The sequence below is a fragment of the Kogia breviceps genome, chromosome 19, assembly GCF_026419965.1.
Source record: "Kogia breviceps isolate mKogBre1 chromosome 19, mKogBre1 haplotype 1, whole genome shotgun sequence".
NCBI classification, from domain to species: domain Eukaryota; kingdom Metazoa; phylum Chordata; class Mammalia; order Artiodactyla; family Physeteridae; genus Kogia; species Kogia breviceps.
In genome coordinates this window covers 24154999-24167241 of record NC_081328.1, presented here as the reverse complement: position 1 = coordinate 24167241, position 12243 = coordinate 24154999, and the positions used below count along the sequence as shown (strand labels likewise).

General features: G+C 55.7%; 1 protein-coding gene across 4 annotated transcripts; it reads right to left on the bottom strand.

Annotated features, from left to right (window-relative positions):
* Positions 1-1028: 1028 nt before the first annotated feature.
* LOC131746428 (septin-4) lies at positions 1029-12243 on the bottom strand. 4 transcript variants are annotated; one of them, XM_059047742.2, is made up of 12 exons: positions 12114-12243; positions 6916-7209; positions 6501-6594; positions 5962-6048; positions 5335-5458; positions 2753-2887; positions 2522-2639; positions 2332-2433; positions 2038-2134; positions 1782-1944; positions 1523-1622; positions 1029-1251 (listed from the first exon to the last, which is right to left on the bottom strand). In XM_059047742.2, the coding sequence occupies exons 1-12, from the start codon at positions 12114-12116 to the stop codon at positions 1192-1194; spliced, it is 1377 nt and encodes a 458-aa protein (XP_058903725.1). In that variant the 5' UTR covers positions 12117-12243; the 3' UTR covers positions 1029-1191. The 4 variants fall into 4 exon arrangements, with proteins under 4 accessions (XP_058903725.1, XP_058903729.1, XP_066877338.1 ...); XM_059047746.2 differs by lacking the exon at positions 12114-12243 and adding an exon at positions 9304-9543; XM_067021237.1 differs by lacking the exon at positions 12114-12243 and adding an exon at positions 7387-7621.

The following is a 12243-nucleotide window of genomic DNA, read 5'->3' as shown; positions in this document are numbered from 1 at the left end:
AGCCTGTGCTCTGCAACAAGAGAAGCCACTGCAATGAGAAGCCCACGCACTGCAATGAAGAGCAGCCCCCTCTCGCTTCAACTAGAGAAAGCCCACGTGCAGCAACGAAGACCCAACGCAGCCAAAAATAAAATTAAAAAATTAATAATATAAAAATTTAAAAAAATAATAAAACAATGTCTGCAACCTAGCAGATGCTTAATACGTATTTGTTAAATGAATATTGAATTCTTCCAGGATGATGATTGTACTCTATCCATTCCCAGCACTTACTATAGTGTTTGGTGATTACAGGGGTTTCAGCATTTGTTCAGTGCTCTATCACAAGCTTCCTGGAGTACAGAACTTAATTCGTACTACATATCCCTTTCCCCAAATCAGGGGAAATACGAAGGTTGCATGCAATTAATACGATGTTTTCTCGAGGGAGATATCAAATCCTAAACTTCTGTGGGGTTGTCAGTATTGTATGTGGTAAAGATGAGAGGGGTTCCAGATAACAGAGGCAGGAGAGATACAATCAGAAGGATGGACAGGCCAGGCTGGATTCTGGGCACGGACTGAACCCTGTCATGAGAGGAGAAAGTTTTCCCCACTCTCCCTTCCCTACTAAAAGTCAGAAGCCAGCACCCTCCTCCAGCAACCTTTCAAAACTGGGTCCTAGGATCTTCTTGGTTTCCATGAGATGGTAAAGATACAGACAGTGGGCTTCGCTGGTGGCGCAGTGGTTAAGAATGCGCCTGCCATTGCAGGGGACACGGGTTCGAGCCCTGGTCCAGGAAGATCCCACATGCCGTGGAGCAACCAGGCCAGTGTGCCACAACTGAGCCTGTGCTCTAGAGCCCACGAGCCACAACTACTGAAGCCCGCGTGCCTAGAGCCTGTGCTTCGCAACAAAAGAAGCCACTGTAATGAGAAGCCCGTGCTCGTCGCAACTAGAGAAAGCCCGCGCACAGCAACGAAGACCCAACGCGGCCAAAAAAAAAAGTAAATTTATAAAGATACAGACAGTGACACCAGAAGCCACCTACAGATTTGTTAAACTTTATTTCCTCTGAGTCTCTGGGGAGGCAGCAGGGATGTAAGGCGAAGTGGCAGTAGCTGCAGGGGCCTGAGCAGAACTGGTGCTGGGAGGGGCCGGCATAGGCAGGACGAAGAGGCGGCGTTTAAATATTCAAGGCTGAAAGCCGGCTAATGGGTCTCCTTCATCTGTCTTTGGATTTTGTGCAGCATCTCCTGCATCCGTCGCAGCTGGAACAGGCACATGAATCAAAGTGGGGCCTTTCAGAGAGTCCTATAGATTTAGAGAAGTGCCCCCAACCTCTAATCCCTTCAGCCAGGGCCTTGGTAGCCCTGAGGTGTGATGGAGTCTCTGGGTAGAACCACTAAGCCACCAATCCAGGATCCAGATATGTACCAGAGCCAGGGATATTCCTATTCCCAAACCAAGAGATACTGAGAGTTATGATTAAGCAGGGGTCCTCTCAGGCTGGCAACCCCTACTGCCCCACCCAACTCTCACCTCCTCATCTTTCTCTCGGATCAGCCTCTCGGTTTCTGGATCTGTCCCTGGTGGGACAGCAGGAATGGGGAAGTCGGTACCACTCTCTCGAGTCAGTTTGCTGAGGGGGAGGGGAAAGGGGGGTTGGTAAGGCTAGTGAGACCCCAGCACCTGCTTGGATTGAGCACAGAGCCTATAGAACAAAGGAAGGGCTTTGTCTCACCCAAGGCTGTGCTTGGGACCCCACCCCTGCCCGCTCTGTCCTGGCCTTTGGCCGTACTTGCGATTCCGTTCTTTCACCACCAGGCGGGTCATGCTCTGGATGCACTGTGCCCGGTAGTTCTCATAATGTGTCTCCCGGGTCACGTCCTTCAGGTCCTGCATGTGAGTACGCACCAGCATTGTCCGCAGCTTCACAAAGTCGCAGTGCCCTGGGTTTTCCACTGCACGGCAAGGCTAGGGGTCAGCCAGGGGCATGGGTAGAGGAGAACCATTGAGGGCAAGGAGATACCCTGGTCACAAGCTCGGTGCTTTACCTTCCACAATGCCCCAGGGGTAGAGCCGGCCCCGAACTCGCCGCCCTCTGGCCTCTACCACAGTGTTGCTGCCAATTACAGCAAATGGGATGCTTTCCTGGAAGAAGTTAGGGGTGTCTGTCAACACCGCCATTCTCACCTGTTCCTTTCCACCTGTATCTTCATCTTCTCTGGTTCATTCTAGGAAACCAGGGTCCTCTTCCACCCCAATAGCCCACCCTTATATAGAATTCTAATTCCCTTTTCTGCCCAGAAGAAACAAGATGGGAAAGGGATGCCCTGGGGTGGCCCCACCTTTAGGGCTTGGTCCTGTAATTTGAAGTCCTCATCCTCGTCAGAGTCACAGTCTGGGAACTGGTACACCTTGATTCCAAAGTGCTCAATCTCCTCCCGGATCTGGCAAACACATGAGGGGCCCATAGTTCTGGGGACCCCATCCTTTCCAGAAGCCCACCTGCTCCCCTCTCCCACCAGCTTCCCTCACTTTGCGTTTCTTGCGCTCCACTTCTGGAGGTGTCAGTGTGTCCGCCTTTGCCAAGATAGGCACGACGTTGACCCGCTGATGCAGGGCCTTCATAAATTCAACATCCAATGGCCGGAGCCTGGGGAACAGGAAACTGTGACCACCTGCTAGTGGCAGCCCTGCCCCTGGTGCTCTTGGCCTGTTCCCTTGGCAACACCGAGTGCTGTCAGGAGCCTCAGGCTCAGACCATACCCGTGGCCAAAGGGCGAGATGAAGTACAGGCAGCAGTGCACCCTGTTGTCTTGGATGTTCTTGCGGTTCAGGCCACTCTCATCTCGGAAATACTGCTCAAACTGCTGGTCGATGTATTCCGCCACAGGCTTCCAGCTGGGGCAGGGACAGACAAGCAGAGAGACTGGAAGTGAGGGCTGCCTAGTGAGCTCTGGGCCTGCAAGGAGCCCACGCTCCGAGCAGTCTTTTCAAGACTTTGCTATTCCCCGACTTGCTTTATTACATCTTCAGGGAGGTACCTGGGTGGGACAGGGGTGCATCTCAAACATCCTGATAGATAATCAGACTAAGCACACCGACAGAGGTCAATAAATATTAGCTTGATGAAAGGAAAAGAGCCCAGGTGACCAAACAAAGCAATAAGACTAGCAAGGTGCCGGCAGGTGAAAAGTGACTGGAGGCCAGGGCAGCCCTAAGTCAGGTTCACAGTTCAGCCTCAGAGCCTTTGTTCATGTGGTTCCATCCTCTCCTCCACCTCTCCAAGCCCACTCCACCCTTCAAAGCCATATCCAAGAACCCTCTCTTCCATGAAGGCTCCTGTGACTACAGGAATACACACTGCTCTCCCCTTCCCTTCACCACACGCAGAGGTTTTATATACATATTCAACAACCTCAGTTTTCAAGTCTCTTGCTCTTCTGTTATTGAGTTTCATCCTCACTGATAGGTGCCCTGATGGGTGGACATTATGAGCATCACTCATTTTATACATGAAGAAGCTAAATCCAGAGCTGCTAAGACACTTAATCCAGATCTCTTTAGCTAGCAAATTCTCTACCCACTCAAGCCCCTGGCCTTCTGACTCTTAGTTCAGTGTGTTTGCCACCACAATGCCCCACTCATTTACTAACCTAAGTTTTTACCTGATTGACACACGTCAGAGACCTGCTGCGCCCCCCACTCCCCCACTCCCACCGCCACGAGACTGTAAGCCTCCCAGTGACAGGGATTATTCACACTTGTTCTGTACCCCTTAAAATGTCCAGCACAGGCTGGACACCTCATCTGTGCTCAATAAATTCCTGCTGGTTGACTAAATGAGTACATGCGGTGTACACTGTAAACTGTGAGGCGCCAGGCAAGTGAAATTATTATTATTATGGAAGGCAAGAGGAGGTAAGTAGACTGATTGAAGGAGGCAGTGATACTTGCTAAAGTAGGAAGCAGGTGCTGGTTGGAGCCCGAGTTTCAGGGCGAGCCCAAGTTTGCTGAGACGTAGTCCACGATCCGGAAGGGTGGTGATGACCGGAGACCACCTCAATCCAGCAGGACTATTTACAGAGACCAAGCACCATGTACCAGCACAGTGTGTGGCAAGAATATAAGACGTGGCCCTCCCCTCAAGGCTTAGACCATGAAGCGGAAGATGAACCAATGTGCTGAGCCGAAAGTCACATGTTGTAATGATCAAGCACAAATGGAGGGGATAGTGGTTCAGAGCACAGAAAGGTCTGTAAGGGTCTGATCAGTCTATGAGGCAATTACCCAGGGTCAGCTTCCTGGGCGTATGACCCGTGCAGTCATACCGGGGCCCTGCGCTCAGAGAGGCCCACATTGGGTTTATTCTCTGCTGTGGCCATGCTGAAATTCTTAATCATTTGGAACAGGGGACCCCACACTTTTATGTTTCACTGACCCTGACATTATCATCTTAATATTCATGAGTATAATGTACACAGCCCCGTAAAAACTGTACCTTTTTCATGCATATTCACATGCATCTTTCTGGGTTGATTTTCAGATCAACTGGGTGAGGTGGTAAGGCCAGCACTTTTCAGTTGAAGAAATGGGAACGTGGTCATTTGCTCAAGATCACGCAGTTCCTAAATGCTGCATCGAGATCTGAACTCTCAGGCTAGGTGTCTCAGCACCACCCTGCCTAACTCCCTCATCAAAGGCATCACCTTTTCTCCTGTCCTTATCATCCATTCTCCTCCTCATCTACTCAGGTCTGTCTGACTGACCATTATCTAAGCATCCTTCTAGTTCCTAAAAAAAATGTCAGGGATGATTGTGGGGGGGGCTGGCAAGCCACCTTTTATTTTGGCAGGTGGCCTAGAGGATCCCGGGAGTTTAAACAAAGTTCCACCCATGCTCTCACTTTGCCTCGTATTTCTCCCCTCACCCCTCCCTCCACGCACTCTCACGCCTTTAATAACTTGCTGGTAGCGCCTAAAATGTTGCTGGTGAAAGGAATGGAAGGAGGGAGGGTGACAACTACTGACCGCCTACTTATATGTCAGGCTCTGTGCTACACGTTTTCACATGGGTTTGCTTTCTTGAGGCGCTTCTTTCCTATCTGTGTCCTCAACCCCATTCTAGAATTGTGGGTCAAGTCAACAGAACATTAGAGATCATCTGTTCCAAGGCCTTCCCTCTCACTTTACAGAGGAGACAGCTGCCCGGTAAAGGGCAGTGGCACACGCTCGAGAGCACAAACCCCTTCTTGACAATTGTGGGTGTGTCTGTGCCTATGTGCGCCCCTGTGTGTGTGTACGGAATTGGTGGGAGGCGGGGCAGGGGCTGTGCTTGGTCAGACATACCACTCTGTGTTGTTGACCGCATCCCCAAAACCCGGTGTGTCCACAATGGTGAGCCGCAGCTTCACACCCTTCTCTTCTATGTCCACTGCATGTTTAGTGATCTCCACTGTTTGCATGATCCGCTCTGGAGAAGGGGGAAACTGAGGCCAGGGCAAGGGCAAGGACCTGCCCAGTCAGGACACACCACCCACCGCAGCCAGTGCTGCCTAGACTGCCTCACCCGCACTGCCCCCCTTCCCGCCCCCGGGGGCTGCCTGGGGGCCTGTTCTCTGGGAACCAGCAAGGAGCACATTTCCCAACACAGGAAATGCCGGGGGCTGTTGGCTCTGGCCCCAGCCTCTTCTCTGCTCCCGGCTCTTTTCTCGGATTCCTGGAATCCTTTGGGGGTCAGAGACTCACTCCAAGAGCAGGATTCTGGTCCCTGCCCTGCTTCGGCACCCAAATCTTTAGGGAGCTGGCTGGTGGGCTTCCAGGCCAAAGAGGCCTACAGAGAGATGCTGGCAGTCTCTCTAGGAAGCCACGGCTTCCTGCGTGCTGGGGAAGGCCCCATCCCTCAGCGGCTGCAGTCAGTTCGATTTCCCAAGTCAGCTCTGCCTGCCTGTCTCCATGCTCCTCTCCTTTTCTCACCTTCAGCACTGAGGAGTTTCCGGTCCCGGTACAGATCAGTGAGGAAGAGGCTATTGACGAGAGTGGATTTCCCCAGACCAGACTCTCCTGACAGGGGAGAGAGGACAGAGGCACCAAATCAGATCTGTAACCAAGAGGCAACCCCGCCGGACCAAGGTGGCGGGGTTGCAGGGGCAGCAGCTCTCTTATCTAATTGGGAAGAGACTAACTAAACCACAGCAGAGCTGGAAGGAAGCACAGAGAAGAGCTCGTCCAGCTTCTCATTTGGATGAGGCCCAGAGAGGATAAGAGATTGCCCAAGGTCACACAGAGAAAGGCAACTACTAGAAAGCTGAGGGTTAAATGTTTTTTGTACCTCGTCACCACCCCCTCCCCTGCAACATATACGTACTTTCGGCCACCCGCGTCTCCCAGCTATTTTGCAAAAAGGCACAGCCCCTGGCTTTCTCCTGCCCTACCCATACCCACTCCCCACATATAGACCATCCCCACTTGAGACACCTCTTGCCCAGCCCTGCCCTGCCCCGCCCCTGCTCTACCTGCCACCATGAGGGTAAAGTCAAAACCTTTCTTCACGGACTTTCGGTGGACTTGATTGGGGAGGGTCGCAAAGCCCACATACTCCTTGTCATCCTGGTGGACGAGAAGGCAGAGTGCATCAGGGTAGAGGCAGAAGAACCCCAGGACCCAACGCCAGCCTTAAAGAGCAGTGCCAGACTCCTTTGAGGCCCCATCTGGGACTACCGGCTGGGCTCCTGTCCCTGCCGATATTGTCAGCGTCCAACATGCCTGCGGGGTGACACCACAGAGTTGGGGCCAACACAGGACAGAGAGGGGCTCCAGCTCAGCACGCACACGCACGCACGCACACACACACTCGGGCTCTCCCTGCTCCCTCCCCGGGTCCTCCTGCACCAGCCCACTGAAAGGCCAAGGCAGGGCTGGAGGCTCTACCTCAGAGGAGTCATAGGGATCGAGCTTGCCCCACGGGCTGCGGGGCCGGGCTGAGGGGCTGAGAGGGGCTGAGGCAGAGATGTACTGCTGGCTGTCAGAGGGCTGGGGCCACGAAGGGCGTCTGAATTCCAGGTCATCCTGACAGAGGTCCGAGGCCTGGGGCCTCGGCTCCAGGATTTGGGGCCTGGACACCCAGGTCTTGGCCTCTGGTTGGTGGTAGGTCTCGCTTCCTGGGAAATCCTTCACGAACTTGTTCAGTTCTGCATCATCTGCGTCCTCCAGAAAGCGCTTGATCTGAGGGTTTGGGGGTGGGGTGGGGTAGGCGGGCAGGTGGCAGGAAGAGAAGAATGAAGGAGGAAGACAGGAGAAGGCAAGAGGGAGAAAGGGAAGCACTTATGGTTACAAGGGAAAGAAACTGCACAGGCGGCCAAGCCAGAGGAAGCGCTCACCATCCCTCCCGCGACTGCTCACATGCCTCCCTGGTCCAAGGGTCCAAGACGTCAGGAAAGGCCATGGAGTCCAGCAGCAGCCTTGGGCAGCCCCCAGAGCCCTTGCAAACTGCTCTGGGGAACTGAGCAGCTCCAGTCCCAAGGCTCCCTCTCAACAGGGTGCTTGTTGAGGCTGCCCTTCCAAGCCAGGACCAGGGACTGCCCCCAAAGGCCAGGAAGTCAGGCTGAATGAGGGGCAGCAGACAGAGGCATTCGAGCTGAGAGGAGAGTGTGGCTCAGGACTCAAGGAGGGTGCAGCCAGCCAGACTGGGGTGGGGGCAGGAAGGACGGGGCGGGGAGAAGGGAGCTGCCAGCAGGGGTCTCTTTGCCTCCTGTCACCGTCACCGCAGTCGCAGAGCTCCGGGACTGAGGTGCAGACTCTACTGGAGGTGCTCACTCCCCAGGACTCACTGCCCAGAACTCAGCACAGCTGACCTGACCCCCCTTATTCCAGACACTGAGCCACACAGAACCTGAGCCTGGGCCCCAGGAGCGAAGGGGAAACCTGCCAGTGGATGCTGAGTGTGGGTGAAGGGGAGCTGGGAGGGACCAGGTGAGGGAGGACGGCAGGACACTTCTGACAGCCCCCAACTGTGAGGGATGTATAGGGGGAAGCACCCGCAGCTGTCCCTTGCCCCCGGTGCCCAGAGATAGGCTTCAGCCTGCAGTGTGGCAGGGGGTCTGGTCTCAACTGTGAACCGCACGGGTGGTAGGCAGCGGGGGGCTGGCCTCTCTGTGGAGACCTGCTCCACTCCATCTCCAGCTGGGAAGACAGGTCACTCCCCGCTACTCTGACCCTCAGCTCCAGACCCTAAAGCTTCCTCTCTCTCCTTTGGGGCCAGCCCCCTTTGCGGAGTGCCTGGCGGTGCTGGGCTCAGCTCGGCCTCACAAAACCCACGTGCCTCCCCCAGACAACGGACAAGGGCCGGCTTCACAGGCTGACTCACCCTCTGGGAATCAGCCAAGCCAGTGGGGGCTACCCCAGACCACTGTGGAGTCCCAGCCAGGGTGAGGGCAGAGAACATGGCTGCAGTCTTCCTTCAGGCCCCCGTTTTACAAAGGGAAGAACTGAGGGATGCAGTCACGCTGCCGAGTTTATGCAGAGGGAAGGGACTACACGGGGAGCCTAGAGGGGAAAGTGCCCTAAGAGCTACTGCCAGGCTGTCGCCTCTCAAGTCCCCGTTCCTGCTTATAGCCGTAGTCTCCAGGGTTTGCTTAGACAGGAAAAGGGGCCTTTTAGATGGAAACTGGAACGAGCAGGTAGGGGCCAAGTGGCCAGAAGAGACAGTCCTGAGGCAAGCCTGATCCAACAGGCTTTTTCTTACCCACAGTGTTTGTGGGGGCCGGTGGGGTGACCATACATGCCAGTTTATGTTTGTTGTTCTGGCCTAATTGCCCCTTTTCACTCTGCAAAGTGTCCCAGCTTGGAAGATTAATTATATGGCAACAGAGAAGGGATGGGGCTGTGGGCTAAGGGTCTGGGGAATTCGGGGAAATCCTGCCCCTCTGCACAACCCCACAGTGACCCAGCAGGTCAGTCTAGGGGTCAGGCTGAGGCTGGGAGAGAGAGGACTGCACTCCGCCTGGTTTCCCCAGGGGCACTGAGCAGCAGGGCAGCAAGGAAGGCACTGATGGAGACCCCCAGCCCTTGCAATCTTCAAGTAGAGTCACCAGGAACCCAGCACCACTCTCCATGCCAGGGAGCTGCTCATCAGCACAGAGGGGCCCACAGGGGCTCTAGACAAGGAATTAGGACACGAGGGGCCTCACCTCCTGTCTGTCCTTCCCTGCCCCCCGGCTCTGCCAGTGACCAAATCATTTTCTGACTTTGAGCCCCAATCCCAGACAATGCAGGGGGAAAACAGGGCGGGTCCACCCATCTCCCAGAGCAGCACCTTACCCCAGCTTCAGTTCTGTCCTCAGGGACAGAACTGCCTTGCCATCCCAATGAACGGTCCATGTCCCACGCTTCAGACTCCCTGTCAGCAAGCTCTAGGTCTAATTTTATCTCCCAAGAAAAGTTCCTCACACACAGAAACAGCCTGGTCTTGATGCTCTTGTTGTAATCCAGCGTCCTGACTTGCTCCTTTCCCTTTCTCTCTGACCCCCCTGTGTCTGTCAGGGGCCAAAAAAGCCTGTGGAATGTCCTTCCCCAACCCCTCCTCCTCCCTTCCCTTGGCTCCCACCCTCCAAGGACAGCTCAGCTGCAGCAGGATCGTTTTTTTCTGCAGTCCCCTCCTCCTCTGATTGGCTGCTCCATGATGCCTGCCCGCCGCCTACCCCGATGGGCACAGCACCAGCCTCCCAAGTCTGTCTGCAACACAGGCTCTTGATCCACTTGGCCTCTCCTGTAACCCCCAAGGACACTGAGGCCTGCCGGAGGGTTGAGACCTGTCCCCAAGGTGACCTGGTCCATCAGTACCTGGGGCAGCTACCCAGGAGACTCCAGTCCCAAAGGTTTCCAATCTCTTTCACCTTAACTTCAAGCAGTGCTGAAGTAGTGTGGGGTGTCCTACAATCCCCCTGGGTGTATGTTCTCTTAGGAATGGCCCCACTTTTCTTCCCAGTGTCCCTCTGTGTTCTCTCAGTGGAGAACCGCACTGCCTTCAGAAATCTGCCCCTAGATTTCCCTGCAGAGAGTCCCAGCCACAGAGAGGCCTTTGTTGCAGGGACTCCTTCCATCCTAGGATACCTGACCTCTGACTCATGGGGACCTGTATCACTTTCATCACCCCATCACTTTCAGAGAGTCAGCAGGGGAGCTGCTAACACTTGGTCTCTGAGGGGCATGAGCTCAGGTCAAGGAGAGGCTGGGATCCCAGAGGCTTCAAAGTTGCCGATTAGGTGGGAGACAAATTGAGGGACCTAACTGGGAGAGTGCAGATGCAGCACTTGACTAGGAGTCAGGAGGCCAGTGCTTCTGGTTTGGCTAGAAATACCCTTTGTGATTTTGAATAGTGTCTTAATTTCAGGGCCTTAATGTCCAGTTGTGAATGGCCCTTCCTTGCCTCCCAGGAAGGCTGGGGAAAGAAAGCACTCCCAGATGACAGATACCTCAAGCTGCTTTGAACCTGGGGAGAGAAGGTACATCTCAAGTCACAGGATGGTTATTAATGTTAGCCAAGTCATTCTTTTTGCATGCCAATTAAAACCCCCTGGGGCTCCTGGGCTGAGGAGCTCTCCCCACTGATCTCCGAAGCAGCTGGGTGCCTGATCTCCTTCCACAAAGTGACCCTCGTAGAGAAGTCTGGCTTGACATGAACCCAGTCAGCTTAAGGACTAGGCTGGCTTGAGGCAGGGGCCTGAGGCTGAGGACTCTGGTGGTGACGGGGTGCCTTTAAATACAGAGGAACAGGGTGGCCTCAGCCAAGTTGAAGCACCAAGACCTCAGCTGAACTGAACTTAGTGTGTGGCAGAAAAAGCCCCTCTCGGTCCCTGCACTAGGGACACTTGGCACTAAGAACAATCAGTGCTCCCCCAGGCTTCCGTCCCTGGGACAATCGGTCTGTCCATCCCCATGTGAGGAGAAGGATGGGGGCAGGGATAAAGGCAGCCACCACTTGGCCTCTCCCAGGAAACCCCTCTTTGGGGAAGGTCACGGTGTCACCAAGACTTCCTGGCCAAGGCTTGGGCCTCGGCCTGGACACAGCTTGAGAGAGAAGAGCCCAAAAGGTTGGCCTTTCTAGACCTGGAAGCTTCTGATTCCACAGGGCCCGGGGAGTTCCTTTCTGGAGGCTGCCCACAGCCAACATCCTGCCCCACAGGCTGGTCACGGATCTCCTCCTGCTGTAAACAGCTTGTGCTTCCCAATACAGAGGGCAAAGGCTAGGGGGCTTCCAGACTGGGAGGAGAAGCTGGCATACGGCCTGGAGGCCCTGACACTCAGCATAACGTGTTTGTGGCAGGCTCTGGCAATGATGGCAGGAAAAGAGCTTGCACCCTCACAGTCAAACATCAAAACTTCCTAGCTGGGGGGTCTTCAGCGTGGTTGGCTGGGGTTACTGTCTCTCCTCCCACCACAGGCAGGTGGCAGGAATGAGTTCCCTCCACCCTCCACCACTGCAGAGGGACCTGGCTTGGGGGGAGGGGGGAGGATGCAGCAGGAGGAAGATTCCCCATGGTTCCTGTCTCAGAGGCCGAGGGACACAGCTGATCCCACGGGGTAGGATGGTGGCTGGGCCTCCCTCTCTCCGAGGTCCCTGGGCAGATGGTGCTGTGGGAAGGGAGGGCCCAAGCGTCTCACCATCCCTCTTGGCGAGGCAGGCAGTGTTTGCGGGCCTCCTGTGTGTGTTTTCCAAGGAAGTTGGTGCTGGTCCCTGAGCCCACGGTAGGTGGGCGAGGAAGAGTCACCCAGCTAACAGCTGACCCAGGCAAGGGTGGGGACCCTCACCTCCGCCCCTGCCTGACTCACTCACCCCAGCCCACCAGCGCGTCTCGGCCGGCGCCCCCTCTCCACCCAGCACGGACCCACCCCTTCGTCCAAGAACGGGGCAGCACCCCGGTGGCCGGGGCCCACTCCGTGCCTGCTCGCATCAGAAGAAACTTGGGAGCAGCGACGCAGCGCCGTCCGCCAGCCTGCCTGTGCCCGCGGCAGGCGACAACGCCTCCCGCCCCGCACAGCCTGGACTGCGGCGCCGCGGGTCTCGGCGAAGCCGCCCTGGAGCGGCGGGCCCTGCGCGCCCGGCCCCGCCCCGCGCCCGCCAGCCTTACCATGGCTGCAGCCCGGGCCGGGCCGGCTCCGCCTGGACAGCGCCCGAGCGACCCGCGGCCGGAGCTGCGTGCCGACCTCGCCACACCGCCTGCCCCCGCCCGCTGCCCCGAGAGCCGACCAGCCGGGGGC

Coding starts and splice junctions, on each gene's coding strand:
- LOC131746428 (XM_059047746.2), bottom strand. CDS start 9,363: ATGGACCGTTCATTGGGATGGCAAGGCAGTTCTGTCCCTGAGGACAGA. Junction 7,210..9,303: donor AGGACAGAACTGAAGCTGGG/GTAAGGTGCTGC, acceptor CCAAACCCTCAG/ATCAAGCGCTTTCTGGAGGA. Junction 2,640..2,752: donor ATCTCGCCCTTTGGCCACGG/GTATGGTCTGAG, acceptor CCTGTTCCCCAG/GCTCCGGCCATTGGATGTTG.